This window comes from Centropristis striata, chromosome 16 (genome assembly GCF_030273125.1).
Source record: "Centropristis striata isolate RG_2023a ecotype Rhode Island chromosome 16, C.striata_1.0, whole genome shotgun sequence".
In the NCBI taxonomy this organism is placed as follows: Eukaryota; Metazoa; Chordata; class Actinopteri; order Perciformes; family Serranidae; genus Centropristis; species Centropristis striata.
The window spans coordinates 11,122,113-11,139,025 of NC_081532.1; the positions used below are offsets into that span (position 1 = coordinate 11,122,113).

The window sequence follows — 16,913 nt, forward strand, 5'->3', positions numbered from 1 at the left end:
GCACAAATTGGTTTGTACAAAAGCCTTAAGAATTTCTAATAAAATACAAGGCAATCCAACCACTGAATGTGAGAGATAATGATAGAAACATATGAAGAAGAAACCTGTATGATTTTGCTAAAAAAAATCTGCAAACTGAATTATTTTCCAGCCTTAATTAATATAAATACGACCACCTAACTTTAGTCCAAGACTGAACATAGAATAAAAAAGCTATAACAAATCCCAACCATAATCCAGAGTACTTGCTCTGTACAAAAAAAATAATTTTTAAATTTAACCAGAATCAAGTTATGAGAGTTTTTACTGTGACTTAAAAGTCTCTCAGTGTACATATGGGCATGTGAGTGTTGTTTTCAGACATAAAAGCTGGACCTCCCCTTAAAGTGGATAGATGAAACATTTTGACAGTACACACTTTGTCTTTCATCTTTATCCATTTATATTTAATGTAATAATAGCTGGGTATGATGGTTGCCACACCCACCTGCATGTCTTTGTTCAGCTGTAATGTGAAGACAAGGCCACTCAGAGGCAGTGTCGACTCAAGCTGCCGCAGCCAAGAGGATCCTGTTTTCTAAGAAAAGTATATCAGTGTACTGCTGCTGCTGCAGAAACGAAAATAAAATCTAGATTGTAATCAGACATAACTCATTTCTCATTCTATCAGAAAAGGACCTAAACTAAAGCTGAAAACTGCTATTATAACCATTTTCTCAATAATAACATGTAACACTTTTTTTTGTGCTTCCTTGATTTTCATTCGTGTCAAGAATTTTATATAAAACTTACAGATAATGTAAAACTAGAGGAAACTTTCATGACTGTAGCTTTATGTATCTCCTGTACATTTATTCAAGTACTGTACCTAAATAGCCAACAATTTGAGGTATTTTTTGTTTAAATGGTATGCTACTGTGTTCCCGTACTCATGCCACTATACTTTTAAGTATGCCAGTAATGCCAATGCAAAGTGGTTCAAATGCAGTATGCCAGAAATACCAGGAGGTTGTCTGCTTTTTGTAGAATGAAAGTAAGCATGTTTTTGGCTCTTCTGACCCACAATCCTCTGCACAGCATGTATGAGCAAGAGGGTCAAAGTTCAAGGCTCTAGGGCCTCATGCAAGAACCACTTGTTCAGACAGGGTTGGTCTTTAGTGGCTTGTATGAGTGATTTCCACATTCATTTATTTGCTTGCATTTTGAATTTCCTCTCAGACACAAAGACAATTTACGACTGGTCCAGACCTGTTGCAGGAGTCGTGTACATTTTTTTCTCTGGTATGTAAATTATAAAGTAAGGCAAAGATAAAAGAAAAAAAATGTTTTTGCATGCAGCCCAATGTTATGACAAAGTACTATTTCCCAGTTGGATGCATGCAACAGAATATAAAGGGCAACTGCAGTACCTAATGTAATGTCACAATTGTTCTTAATAGTTGAGCCTACTAGTTACTTGGCAAATTTAGAATAAGGCTTTTGTAAATTAGATTAAACTAACAAGTTCATAAAGTAATCAATATTTCATAAGGAAGAAAATTGGAAAAACTTAATTTTGAAGGCATATATAGAATATATATATATATATATTTAATGTACTGATGATACATTATCTTGAATCTATATTTTTTTTCTGTAACATTTCTTTACTTTTATTTTTATTACTCATTTTAACCCATTTTTATCTTTTTGAATTTATTTTATTTGTTTATTTTACTTAAATATCTACCCCTGGTATGAACAGTTTGTGTGCCTGCACAATGTTTTCTAAAATAAAGTTGTGATGTGCCCAAGCTGCAACAGTAAAGTCATGCTTACACATTGTTAATACATTAATAATTATAATCTAATGCAGTGGTTCCCAAACTGGGGGGCGCAACCCCTAGGGGGCCCAGGGTTACAAAAGGGGCGGCGTGGCAAGGCTGAATTAAAATAATTTCATTGTTCTCCAATGCCGCACTGTAAAAAATAATCTGTTTAATTTACAGAAAAATACCGGCAGCTGTGGTTGCCAGAACTTCATCGTAAAAATTACAGTGAGTGGATTTTCTACTGTAAATTTAAATGTAAATATCATCAAAAACTGTAATTTAGACTGAATATTGTTATTTTAGGGTAATTGTGTCATTCATTCACACATCATGGTATTTCTCCATAAATTTTGCATGAAAATGTTATATTTTTACAGCAAAGTAATTTATGACAAAGAAAAGAAGAATGTGTTTTTTAGATAGAAAAGGGGGGCCCAGTAGAAAAACTTTGGGAACCACTAATCTAATGTCATTCTGCATAATGAGTACTTGCAGTGTAATTTAATGGTAGTGTTTTCAGATTTTAAATGCATTACTTCTTGCAACAGAGGATTTGTGTTATTGCTGCTGTATAATTCTTTGGTGGGTTATAATATTTATTTATTTGTTATGATAATTTCGACAGAACATAATTTTCACACGCAGGTGGGCGTGTCAGCTGTCACTGGTCACATGACCCGGAAAATGTGGGGCTTAATTCCTGTGTTGGACTGCTCCCAGCTGCTGAGTCTCTGCCCTTCTCAGTGCAAACCCTCCGTCCGCACCATCATCACGACCCCGGCGCCCCCGGTTGACTCTCCTCCTCGCACCATGTCGGGTAAGAAACACCGGAGCTCCTGCGACACTTGCAGCCGCCACACTGATACCGGAACACGGCATCTCCGGACCGGACCGGGGCTGCGCGAACTGCGCTCTTCTGACCAAATATCGCGTATTTTTATTAAACGCTGCAGAAAAATACATAGCGACTAGAGCGCTCACTGCTGCTTGTATACTGATATTAAGGAGGCGATGAGTTTTATTTATTTTTTATGCTATTATATTTTATGTGCTGCGGACATTTAGAGACGTTTGATTTGATGACTTGATGCAGCGGTTTGGACCAAAGTGAAGCTGCCATTGATCAAAAACAACACTTCCGGTTACAGTTTTCAAAGTTAAAGCGATTTAGCTGCAACTGGTGTTAGGTAACAAAATGTTAAAAATCTAAAAGAAGAATTATAGATATGTTCCTAAAAATTAAATGTTTTGAAAAGGCTGGGCTATATGGCAAAAATCCCAATTTAGATAATTTCATACCTTAATAATAAGTAGTGGAATAACTATATATAAAAACGACCGGAGTGACTAGGCAAGCCTACATTTAGTCAAGTACTGTACTTAAAAACAGTTCTGATGTACTTATTCTTTACTTGACTATTTCTATTTTATGCTACGTTATGCTTCTGCGCCACTACTTTTCAGAGGGACATGTTGTACTTTTTACTTCACTATGTTTATTTGATACCTGTAGTTACTAATTACTTTGCAGATTCATATGAATTATACAAAAATGACAACAAAAACATTCTGATGTATTATATATAAGATAAGAAGAAATTCACAACCTACCTGGCAGTATATATAGTGAACAATAAGCCCGACCTTTACTAGCTGGAGCAGTAGTATGTTCTAGGCTACACATTAATGCATCAATAATTACAGTTCAGTAATATAATCTATGTTATTCTGAAATGGGCCATTCTGCATAATGAGTACTTGTACTTTTTGTATTTAGGATATTTTTTGAATGCCAAAGATTTTATTACTTTAACTTAAGTGACATTTTGAAAGAAAATGTAATCTAATGTTTTGGATTACTTCAAAATAAAATATGGAAATATTGTATTTTATACACAAAAGGTCATCTCAAGGCATTTTCAATGGTATTAAAATGCATTTCGCATATTTAGCATTCACATTTGGTCAAATCTAATAATCTTTACAAAAACAGTACTATCAAAAACTACAGACTACTGCATGTATTCTGTAATCAACAAATATTTTCATTATCTATTTATTGTTTGGTCAAGAAAATATCCTATTATACTATACTATACTATACTATACTATTTTCTTGAATATACTATTCAAGAAAATAGTAAAAAATGTGCATCCCAGTTTTTAATGTCCAAGGTGATGTCTTAAAATATCTTGTTATGTCAATCCAAAGCCCAAATGTCCAAAACTCATTATATAAAACATAGAAAACCATGACTTGAAACAGCAATTCTGCCATTTTTGCATGGAAAATAAAATGAAATGGAAGCGATGTGGGAAGATTTTGTTGCGACTGTTTTTTAAAATAAAAGTCCACACGGAGGACTTTGCTGTTATAACACACGAGGAGCATTTACTGAAAATGTTCATCTTCTATTTTCAATGCAGATAAAAGTAAAGTAAAGGCATAAAAACGACATTATCATCATCAAAGTTAAGTCACTATTAACAAAAATGGCAACCTATAATTTACTTTACTACAGTAGAACATATTCACATTTAGAATAGGTCAAATCAAATTACCCTTACCGAATACAACATGTATTAAATAAACAGTAATCCTTGACAATGTAACTATAATCTAATTACACATTTAGAAAAAAAAAAGAAATCTGGGCTGATTGCTTATTTATCATCATCTGATTATGTGGTCCGGATTATATGTAATCCATTAATACTAACCCTGTTAATAGCTCTAATGTGAGAGGTGATTACTTCACAGCCAGTAAAGTCAGAGTGGAAGTGCAGATTGTGACATCAGGGTGTCACAAAGTGGGCAGGTGGAAAAAACGTACATTGCATCACAAACATGATTTCTCCATGTAAATTGTAGCCGGTTAGCTTCATATCAGTACAGACGTGTGAGTGGGTGGTATTGATTTTATCATCTAACTCTCGTCGAGAAAGCAAAAAAAGCTATCTTTCGAAATAAATGTTGGACTGTTCCTTTAAGGCAACAGCTGCATTATTACATAATCATGAGGCCACTTCTTGTAGACGAGCCCTGAAATGTCAATATGTTCATATCTGTGTATGTTTGATGTTACTGACTCTGAGCTTACATATGCGCTGTACCCAAAGCAAATTCCACGACCTCTGTAGTGTGGTCATCAATAAATGGCTGATTGATTAATTCATTAGATTTAAGAGCTTTATAATTTCAGATCAATCAAAGCAGCTGATTTATTGATTAGTCTTTTGTCAGAAAATTCCTCCGATAATTTTTTAAAATCAGTAAATGAAAAATTAACCGTTTCAAGCTTTTCAAATGTGAATATCTAGTATTCTATAATATTCTATCTTCTATCTTTTTGACTGTTGGTTGGACAAAAACAAGAAATTTAAAGACATCACCGAGTGCTTTGGGATAATGTGATTTTTTCCACATTTTTTAAATGACTGTTTATTCATTGTCTCACTTAATTCCTATAAATGTAGTTTGTTCTCCATGTTACCAACAGGTTTCATCATTCAGGATAAGTAAAATAAGATGAGGAGCATACCATAATATACCTATATTAGTCCAATATCAATGTTTTTTTAAATTCATTTTTTTCTAGGTTAAATGATTTATCCAGAAAATAATCCAACAGATAAACTGATAATGAAAGTAAATTTGAACAGTTCTTCGGTTGAGCCATAGCTCATGCTATGCTTTTATTTTCTAAAGAAAACGTTATTAACTTCCTGGGTTATTGTTGGGTCTGTAATTAACTTGACACAGTTGTTTCTCAGTGCGGACGTGCACTACAGTGCGTTTTAATACTAAAAAAGGCCTGTAGTGTCGCGCTTTTTATAGTATATTGCTGTGTTCCCTAATTAAAATAAACTACAAAAACGACTCTTTACTGTAATAAAAAGTTAATATCAGTAAACAAATGCACAAACAGGAAGTACTGCATGTTTGCAAGCAGCTTTTTAACATGAAATTACATCCAGGAAACAATATTTACATGTCCTTAATGAGTAATTTACATGTGATCTCTTAAATGTTTATTTTCCCTGATTATACATTCATGGAACAATTATTAGACCACCTTGGTTTTGGTTTTGTTTTGTTTTTCAATTTCCTGTTTATTTTAATGCCTGGTACAGCTAAAGGTACATTTGTTTGGACAAATATAATGATAACAACAAAAAATAGCTCATGAGACTTTAATTTAAGAGATGATATCTAGACGTTTTCCATGTTTTTCTTGATAATAACCAAAATCATTATCAGAAAACAAGGGTGGTCTAATAATTTTTTCCATGACTGAATTAATTATGTTTTAAAATGGGTGCGCTGACCCCAGATAACATAATATTTTAAACTGGTTTACCGGACCATGTTAAACACAGATATCTGTCCTCATGATTGTGAAATGAGTCAGACCCAGAGGTATGCAGGTCAAATGGTTTTATGTCACCACAGATAACTCCGTGGGAACACGGCACATGCTTCCTGTACGGCCTTGCAGGCGAGACGGGCCTTCCACTCTTTTGATAGTCAGTTGTTAGTTCCTTGAATCAGATCCTAGCAACCGTTGCAACACTGCATCTCTGATCGGGTTTCCCAGAAGCCCCATGACAACAGCACACATTCAGACTGATGAATACTATCTGCTGGCTGTGGGCCAAATCTCTCACTCGAGCAGAAACACAGTGTGCCCCCCTGCTGCAGTTAATGTATGCATGGAGGACTCATCAGACTCTGAACCTTTGCACAATAGGCCTGCAGATCAGTTGCACACACAGTGGATGTAACGGTGCATGTTTGTTATGGAGGAAAAAGCAGAAAAAAGTTAATGGATTAGTTTAGTTTACTGTCCAATTAAGATATGTTTAAGTATCTTTAAATAAAACAAATATAGATGCTCAAAAAAGCTGCAACAGCCAGATGTGAGAGCATGGATAGTGTCTCCTGAGGTAATAAAAACAGAGAAAACCTTTACATAACTGGTGTTGATTTGTTTATCTTTTCTTATGTAAGGATTAGAGTTGGGCTGTGTCCCATTATCTTTAAAAAGGGGAATGTACTGCAAAAAGTTTGCTGTTATGTGTTGGTTATGATGCTTTTACAAACTATCCACATTCTTCTTGTTTTATCAGCCATTATTAGCTTATCACAGACATTTCAGTTTCTATAGGTATCAACGTAAACATTTTCTAATATGCATCCATATGTAAATCTTTTTGCAGAATAAATAATGCAGTTAACAGTGCTTGGGGTGATTAGAAATGGTGCCATATAGCTGTATATTTTATATTATTTATTTAAATGGCCAGCAATTAATCAATACTGAAGATGCATTGATGTATATTAAGTTATTTATTTTATTTTTATTTATTGTTTTTTTTTAAATGACTGATGCTGAACATACAAATTTATTTAGCTATTAATTTAATTAAATTGTGAGCAATTAACTAATATAGACATATGCTGATGTTTATTTAGCTAATTATTGTATTTTTATATTGTATATTGTATTATATATATAATTCTTATATATATATTATATATAGACTGACATTGAACATACTGTAATGATGTTTACGGAGCTTTGTATTTTATTTTATTTTATTTTTTATTTTAGTATTAAGTATTCATTTCTAATTAGTTAACAATGTAATACATTGTATGTATAATGTATAATACTATTAAATATTATTTAATAAAGAGTATAAGAGTAATAAAGAATAAAAAGTATTTTTGCACAGTCCACATAGAAAAATTCACTATATTGGCGGCCATATTGATAACTACTGAATTTCTCATCTTGAAAGTTGAAATCCGTTTCACAAATCCGATATCGGTCAGGCTCTATTCTTTATCAGTTTTAACTTATGTTTTTTCATTAGTTGCGAGCCCTTAGCTGTCAGTTTCACCAAAAATGTCAGATTTATTGATAGCTTGGCTCACTGTTAATCACATATTTTTTCCTTTATTAAACATCCCTGGTTGTACTGAAAGAAATTATACACAATATCTCAATTTTAAAACAAGTTTAAAATACAGATAAATAATAGCCGGACTGACTCAAGACACAGGATTATCAATCAGATGGCTGATGAGTGTTTGAGGATGTGTGTTTGTGTGTTTTTCCAAGCAGACCAAGCTTTTGTGACACTGGCCACAAATGACAATTACGCCAAAGGAGCCATGGTCTTGGGCCAGTCATTACGAAACCACAACACAACCAGGAAACTGGTCGCACTCGTAGGACCTCATGTTGCACAACCTTCCAGGTAACTCACAAAGCTGATGTTGTGGGGAAACAATGTCAAATGCCAATATCCAACACTGAGATAAATCCTCCTGTTTTTAGAGATGCACTCAGCTCTATTTATGATGAGGTGGTTGTGGTGGACGTTATGGACTCGGGGGATTCAGCTCATCTGTCCATGATGAAGCGTCCGGACCTCGGAGTCACCTTCACCAAACTGCACTGCTGGACTCTCACACAATACAGCAAGTGTGTGTTCATGGACGCAGACACATTGGTGAGACAAAACCCTGACAACAGCAGAGAACATACAATAATAAATCACAGCACTCTTTGTCATTGATCACAACATGAAACACTTTGTCAGTGAAATACTTTATGGAATGTGAAAATGATGAATTAAACTCAATATATATCAGGGTTCGTACGGGTCTTTGAAATCCTTGAAAATGCTTGAATTTAAATGTTGTATTTTTCAAGGTTTAAAAAGTGCTTGGATTTTGGATAAAGTGCTTGTAAAGGCTTGAAATTCTTGCTGTTTTTCTTTTGCAATCTGACTATATCCATCTATAGACTATAGATAATCACATGTTCAATGTAAAAAATAATGAGAAGCCTATCTGAAATGAAGACCGTTCCTCCTTAAAGTGTAATACCATCGCTGTTGGTATGGTTCAGTGAAATCTCCCCCTTTTAGTATGTAAGTACTCATCTAAAACATGCAATTTAAAACAGGTGTAAGATACTGGAAAAGCTTGAAAATTGACCTTGAAAGTCCCTGAAAAGTGCTTGAATTTGACCACTGCTAAAGTGTATGAACCCTGATATATATATATATGAATTAATAAGTAACATTCACTTTAATGTATGCAGGTGCTGTCAAATATCGATGAACTCTTTGAGAGGGAGGAACTGTCTGCAGCTCCAGATCCTGGTTGGCCAGACTGTTTCAACTCCGGGGTGTTCGTCTTCAGACCGTCCAATGAGACACACGAGAAGCTACTCACATTCTGCAGCGAAAACGGCAGCTTCGACGGTGAGACCTGAGTGTTTTATTTCTTTCCTTTTCTGTCCCTTTAAGACAGGGGTGGGCAAGTCATTTTCCCAAGGGGCCACATGAGATACTGCGAAGGTTGCAGAGATTCTCTGAATTAAATTCTGCTCAATATTAATTTCATCGCTTTATGAAATGCAGTAAATTATCTATTTTTGAGCTGCTACTGGTGAATACTTGTTATGATAAGACTATGTTAATGTGGATTAAGTCAAATATAGCAGTAAAAAATAGTAAAAATTCCAATCATTATTTCACTTTTCCATTTATTTTAAATACAACATGCATTCAAACCACAAAAACAATATAGAGCATGTTTGTTATGCAGTAAACCAGCAGTTTATTAACTTTATGCAAAAAGCAATAAGTGTTTTTCACCAGGTAACAAGGTAATTCTGTTTTTTGTGGAACGCATTTCTGTGCATACTCATGCATGCACGCACATACGTAAATCATCTTCAAAATAACAGCACCACAGTTGTATTGATTTCTAATTTCGGGCTAACCTCACTAATGCCCAGGTCTGCTTTGAGAGTTATTACAACATTACCTGTAGAGACAAGAGGAAATGACATCAATTGTTTTGTAAGTATAAGGAAATAGATACTGATCTGATCTCAATCAGTTTAGAAAATGCAGCTCTGTAAAGTTGCTTTCTTCTTGACTAAAACAACAGTAGAGGTCTTCAGCCGGAGCCAGCAGCTCTGTGTGGCTCTACCTACTGCTTTTAGCTAATTGATAATATTATCATGCTAACATGCTGATGTTTAGCAGGTTGGGCTGGGCCATATGACCTTATCACATCTGATTTACGATTTAGATATTTTTTCCCCCACAAAAGACAAAGACAATTTTTTTCCCAGCCCTACACTAAAGTTAAAGTTACTTGGACTACCACTTAACTCTGTTAAGGATGTCTCTACACACACACACACACACACACACACACACACACACACACACACACACACACACACACACACACACACACACTCTTATATATAGAAATAGTGTCCTAATGTTAACTTTGTCCTGGTCTAACCTTGTCCTCAAACTGCCATGTCACCCCTGCTGTTTGTCTGCACTTAACACTTTGACACATACATCTGCCATCTGTTTATGAGTGTGTAAACATGTTCCTTCTCAGGTTCTATTAATATATGTCAGAAAGGACACACTCTGTGGGAATGCATGGTGTTAGTGAGTGTGTGTGTGTGGTGTTGACCATTCAGGTATGTACTACAGCATGTGTGAATGGCTTTACTGAGCCAGAGAAGAGAGGTCAAACATGGTGAATAGTTACTTTTAGCAAAAATGCAGAATCATTATGACACGACTAATACTATTCTGGATGTGTTTGTGTATTTTATCCAGAACTCATAACCATCTCCAGGCCTGTCACGATATCTACTATATCGGCTTATCGTTCAATATATAAAAATGGACTCAATATATTGTTGTTTACATGTGTGACTTTTTGTGCTTTTTTGTGTTGTGTTTAGAGTAATACTGCAAATGTTTGACAGGCAGTACGATTTGTCGGAAAAAAAACTATACTTCCAAAGCAGCCATTCCAGCTGTTTATATTTTATTTTAATAAGAAAAGAATACAATACATAATGTTTATCTAAGTGCAATGTTTTGTTAACTTAGCCTGAAAGTCTATTTTATCTGTTTTTAGTTGTAGTTTATTTATTTATGTTGTATTTATCCAGGATATTTTAATATTTCTTTTCCACATTTCAATTCCAATGTTAAATATTCTCAAGATTAAAAAATTCCTTGCTGTGGAAAAGGATGTAGTGATTATGCTCTAATATCGTTATAAAACTAAAACACCAATGCAACGATACTATAGTTTATCGTGATAGTATCTGGGAAAATAGATCATCCTAAAAAATGTGTTATCGTGACAGGCCTAACCATCTCTCATATTGTTCTACTTTATTCCCCAAAAAAGTTTGGACTCTAACTATGATTCTGAGTGTATTTGTGTGTGTCCATGTCTGCAGGTGGAGATCAGGGGGTTCTCAACAGTTTCTTTAACACCTGGGCAACAGCAGATATTTCCAAACACCTTCCCTTTATCTACAACCTCAGCAGTATCGCCATCTACTCCTACCTGCCAGCATTCAAACAGTCAGTACACACACACACACACACACACACACACTACGGTTGTCAAAAGTATCGATACTCAAAAAAGTATCGATACTAAAACGTTGTATCTGGATACAATACTCATTTTCAAAAGTATCGAGTATCTGAAGCTTGTTATCATAGTTGCAGTTTCTTTTTGCACAACTGTTTTTTATTATAAATATTTAACCTGTGATTCTGTTAATTTTTACATGTTGCATTTTTCTTGTTAATGAAAATATTTCTGTTAAATTTTGGGGTCTTTGTTTTTATCCCTGTGGTATCGAAAATGGTATTGAGTATCGAATATTTTCCTGAGTATCGGTATCGAGTTGAAAATTTTAGTATCGTGACAACCCTAACACACACACACACACACACACACACACAGACACACACACACGCACTACATCCAGTGTTTCTTCATATGTTCCTTTGTTCCGACCTGGTTCTATAGCTCTGCTTGTGAAACCTCAGGGTGCTTGTGTGTTCAGAGGCATAAAGCTTATCCAAGGTCAGTTCAAAGGTTGTGTAACTGTGTGTCTGTGTGTGTGTCTGTCTGTTGGAGGGTTTTGAATTACAAGAAGCTGCTCAAAGTCAGAGCAAGGACAGCACACATTCTCCCACAACCTGCCTCAAAAAGGAGCTGCTGCTGAGCTTGTACACTTTTTTTATTTTTTTTATTTGTACTGTGAGTTTCCTTTTGTTGAAGAGTTCAGTTCAGTGAGTAATAAAGGAAAATTCTGTTATTATAATGTTGATTGGGAACATCAATAAGAAGAAGTCAGGTTGGGCAAAAGAAATGTGTTTGCAACAGAAAACAGAGGTGGATTGTAAAATTAGACATTCTGGGTGCACATACTTTCAGATTGATATCAGAAATGATGTGTAAACTAGTAAAGCATTCCTGTTTCCTCCCTCCTTTGACTTTGTTGTAACAACGTCACTGTTTTCTTGTTTCACAACAGCCGTTTAAGGTATAATATGTCGCTTTTCAACATAAAAATGCTTCATTCTCACTCACCAGATATAGAATGTCCACATGCATCAGCGTTTTGGTTGTCTGCCAGAATCTGTCACAAATTTCAACTTTTTAACCAGTTTTAAGCTACATTTTTTAGGACCTTTGTTATTTTTGACTATATATTTCAACCGGATTTCAAAGGATTTCAATCATCGGAGGGCTGGTTTTTCATTTATCAGAGAAACAAGGTGATTAAAATGTTCGGCTAGCAAACAATGTCGGAAAAACAGAAATTTTATGTGAAATGACTTTATTCTGTATTTTGAGTGTTTCCATTTGTTTAGGAGAGGAGCTCTGCAGATAACAAGGCTCCTGGTAGAAATCTTCTGAACCTACTATACCCCTTTTTGACCAAAGCAGTTTCGGGGCCGTTTCGGAGCCGGTGCTACAGCTGGTTCACAGTTGGTCCAAATTACGAACCGGCTCTGAACCTGTTTGCGTTTCCACAGGCTCTAGAACCACATCATTACATCACTGTTAATGTCTGTATAGTCTCCGCCTTCTTGGCAAATATGATAGACTACATCGTCTCTACAACACATCTGTGCTGCTCATCTTGATCACTATGGACGCCGAATACATTCTTATAAACACTGAACGTAAGATGTTAATGTTGGACTTTGTTGAAAGCTAACCCTAGCCCGCTAGCGTGCTAATGTTAGCAAGCTATCGATCACCTGCTAACGTTAGCACGCTAGCTTGCCCGTATCAATCACATTGCGGTTAAACAAATCAAATAAATGAATGATACATGTTTTAATCGGTTTCCCTCAATGGCACGGAGTTGGTCTTGTTGGTCAGAAAGCCCCGACCCCAGCCCCAAAGAGTAGCTGCTGCTCTGGAACCAGTTTTCCAGGCCAGGAGCCGGCTCTTTGGCGGTGGAAAACCAAAGAACAGTTTGCACCGGCCGCGAACCGTCTCTGGTTGAAAAGCCCTACTACACAATTAAACAAAATCCCAGGCGACAGAAATTGTGCATTTAAACCTTCTCTTTCTCTCTCAATCTTTCCTGTTGTCTGAAATTCACTTTGCCTGCTGTGTTTCCACAGGTACGGCCGTGATGCCAAGGTGGTGCATTTCCTCGGCAAGGTGAAGCCGTGGAGCTACTCCTACGACTCTCAGAGGGGCGAGGTCAAAGGTCACTCCCTGTCCCCGGACCAGTGCCATCTGCACCCCGACTACCTTCTCATGTGGTGGCAGCTGTACGCCAAATCAGTGATGCCTTTACTGCAGAATGCGTACGGGGACACTCCATTTAACAGCGGCTTCCTAGAGGCAAGCGAGGAGGTACGTCGACTGTTGTTGTGATGTTTGTGTGTGAAACAAGAGTGTGTGGCTCTAGGCGTGGTCGGGGTGTGTTGACACATAAATGAGGTGGGAACTGTATATAATTTTGTTACACAATCGTCATGTCCTGACAGTGTTGAAACTTGTAATTACGAGGTGAACTCTGCTTTCTCCTGCACGTCTCCAAAATGTGTAAATCTATTTACTGACTACTAAGTAGTGAAAGTGCTGTACACTTTCTGACTCCCTCTTTAAGCTCCTGATACAAATACTGGCTAGTTTTAGTTGCCACAATGACAAGAAAAGGTTCATTTGTTCCACATTCCTCAGCACCAATCTGTTGCCAAAAGTTGTGTCTGTTGCTGCTGGTATTTCCAGTCCCCTCCTTAGTGTCATGGCTGCATGAATAGCCTGCTGCTGTCCTTGAAACAAGCAGGATGCTGGGCCTCTGACAAATGCTCAACACCTCACAGAGTCGCAGGAAGTTGCCATGCTGCCGGTTGTAAAAGAGCAGCAGTGAAATAGTTCTTTGTCAACAAAAGAATAGCTGGCAAAACGTGCAGCTTTGCCCAGTTGCTTGAAGCTGTACGGTACCGACAAGTCCAGGCCTGTCTTGTGCTGCCGGAGGTTGAATATAGTTTAGTTTAGTCACAGTGGCCAAGAGTGTTAAATATGGGACAATGGCACAATAAATTATCCTAAAATGTGTCAACTACCGACAAAAGCAGGAGTACCGAGTACCTTCATTGTGCAGAATCATGTTTGTACAGACATAATGATTTTGTGACATCACAGTGTAACAGGCAGCTTACACAATGTTAAGAGAACTGACTTTACAGTGATGCTTCCTACCTACTTCAAACATTATGTTTTGACTGGTATTGATTTATTAAGTGTCTACAGTCTATGGTAGGAAACCATCCTTTCTATTTCTCCATGTTAAACAGCTTTCATCATCTGCCCAACTCGACCCTTATCTGCTGCAAAAGTGTTGCAAAATGTCTTGTCTGTACTTTGACTCTTCTGACGAAACTGCTGCATGAGTTGATTGTGGGAAGAAAAGAGCGATCAGCAGAGCATGGCTGGAAGTGGGGAAACCAGTCCTTATAAAGTGTTGCTCCAGTGCCATTTAATGATTCATTCATTCTCCGTCTGTCACGCAGAATAAGCTTCAGGAGGATGTGAGAGAGCACCCGGCACCCTTCGCCCCTCCTCCGCAGAAGGTTTCATCACAGGAGAGGAAGCAGCGCTGGGAGCAGGGCCAGATCGACTACATGGGTGACGACTCCTTCGCCAACATCGAACGAAAGCTTGACTCCTTTTTGAAGTAGCGGGCAGGCGAGGGAGCGTGGCGGACAGAGAGAGCACCAGTTGCCGGCTGAGCAGTGCTCAGCCAATCACAGGGGCTTGATTAGCAGGTGACTGGATGAATGCCTCTGTGCACCGTTCAGCCAGTAGACTGTTAATCAGTACACATATACAGTCTATGGTTCAGCCTCACTCTCTGCTTACTGTCAGTGTGTTTGTGAATGACAGAGCAGACACAATTCCCATGCACTCTAATCATTTATTCTGTCTGTCAGAGGAAAAAGTTTGACATTTTCGGGAATGAAAGTCATTCTGTTTCTTGCCGACAGTTTGATGAGAAGATTGATACTCATGTGGTAAATATGAAGCTGCAGCCAGCAGCCGGCTTACTTAGCTTAGCATAAAGATTGGAAACCACTAGCATCAGCTGTGACCTCAGCACTGCGGACATCACACATCTGTATTTTTATTTTGACCTCTTCAAAGATAACGTTGTTGTTATGTATTGTTACTTGACTGTTTCTCAGCTTAGCCTATTTTGGCATATAACCACTCCCACCACTTCGACTACACTTATACAGATTCAAAAGCGGAGATACAAATTAGTGAACTTCAGAGCTGCTGGTCGGTGGATTTTGTTACATTTGAACATAGCCTGGGTAGCTTTTTAGCTGTTTCCATTCTTTGTGTTTGCTGTACAGACAATAGACTGTTTATAAAGATGGACAACATGACAACTTTCCAAAAGTGAAGCCAAATGATTTTGATCGCCCCCTGGTGGCTAGCTGCAGAATAAGTGATAAATCCCACCCCCTCCATGTGAGCTGATAGGGTTGTAAGAAAAATATATCGATACACTTCAGTATCAAAAGCTTATGTTCTGCGATACTGTATCCACTCTCAAAATGTATCGATTTTTTTAAAAATTGCACAAATATTAGTGCTATGATGTTGGATGTTACAGAGACTGTGATAAATGCTTACACAGATCTCACTGTTCTCATAAAAGTAAACATTTTTTTACTGATATTTTATGCATATAGTGGATTGCTCTTTATACTGTGACAGTTTTCCGCAAAATTAGAGAAAAACAAAACACAATATCTTGTTATATTTTGCTATACATTTAATCATAACTCCTGTGTATATAATGCGTATCCTATGACCAGATTCTTGCCAATATACAGCCCTATTAGCAGATAGGATATGGGTCAAACAAAAAAAATCCAACATGTTAAATCATTTTTTTTTTTTACAAACAAAACATTATTTTCTGTCATGACGGATTCTTATCACACTGATGTACATTGAAGTATTTCTGATTTGGTTTTAATGAGTTATTTGTTGCTATAAAAAGGGACATCGCTGTAATTAACTTATGATTGAGTGGGCGTGCGTATGGAGGGAATCTTGACACCACGGCTCATCCTATAGATCACTACTGTGCAGACTCTGACTCAAAATTACACCACGAGCACCAGATGGCTCGGGGTGTGTGTTTCTTCAGAGGGAGGAAGTGGAGATGTGTCATTCATCTTTTGAAACAGTCTATGGTACAGATGTTAGTGGTGTAATCTTCTCATCCAACTTTCTCAGGAAAAAAGAAGCAAACATGCATACTTCCCAAAATGTCAGACTGTTCCTTTAAGTGTTCCTGTGCATCTGATGGAGATGGATTCACAGTCCTAAGTCTTCCTGACCTGTGGAAACTTTCAGCAACAACACAAACTGAGAAAATGTCTGTGGGAGAAGCCTGTGTTAGAAGGGAAATCAGTAAGTTTGAAGGTTGTTTCTGGATTTTACTACAACTCCTCCCCTGCAATAAGTCTCTTTTTAAAGCAGATACGCAGAAACTGGCTCACTTTCCTCTTCAAGTCCCTGCCTCACTTTAATAAGACAGTTCACCTCACCAGAGTACATAGGTAAACTTCCCTATCTGTGCCTCTGACACTCACCAGCTCCCTGTGACTTCAGCTTCGTAATGTCTGGTGTTGTTTTAGGACAAAGGCCTGTTGTGTTGTATTTGCATGGCACAGCGTTTCAAA

At 37.0% G+C, this 16,913-nt stretch overlaps 1 protein-coding gene across 2 annotated transcripts; it reads left to right on the forward strand.

Annotated features, from left to right (window-relative positions):
* Positions 1–2,483: 2,483 nt before the first annotated feature.
* Positions 2,484–16,456, forward strand: LOC131988421 (glycogenin-1-like). Of its 2 annotated transcripts, none has more exons than XM_059353531.1 (7): positions 2,484–2,628; positions 7,940–8,078; positions 8,159–8,333; positions 8,930–9,092; positions 11,123–11,249; positions 13,323–13,560; positions 14,724–16,456. In XM_059353531.1, exons 1-7 carry the CDS (start codon positions 2,484–2,486, stop codon positions 14,889–14,891), a joined length of 1,155 nt encoding a protein of 384 aa, XP_059209514.1. In that variant the 3' UTR covers positions 14,892–16,456. The 2 variants fall into 2 exon arrangements, with proteins under 2 accessions (XP_059209514.1, XP_059209515.1); XM_059353532.1 differs by having other exon boundaries at positions 2,510–2,628; positions 7,943–8,078.
* The last annotated feature ends 457 nt before the right edge of the window (positions 16,457–16,913 follow it).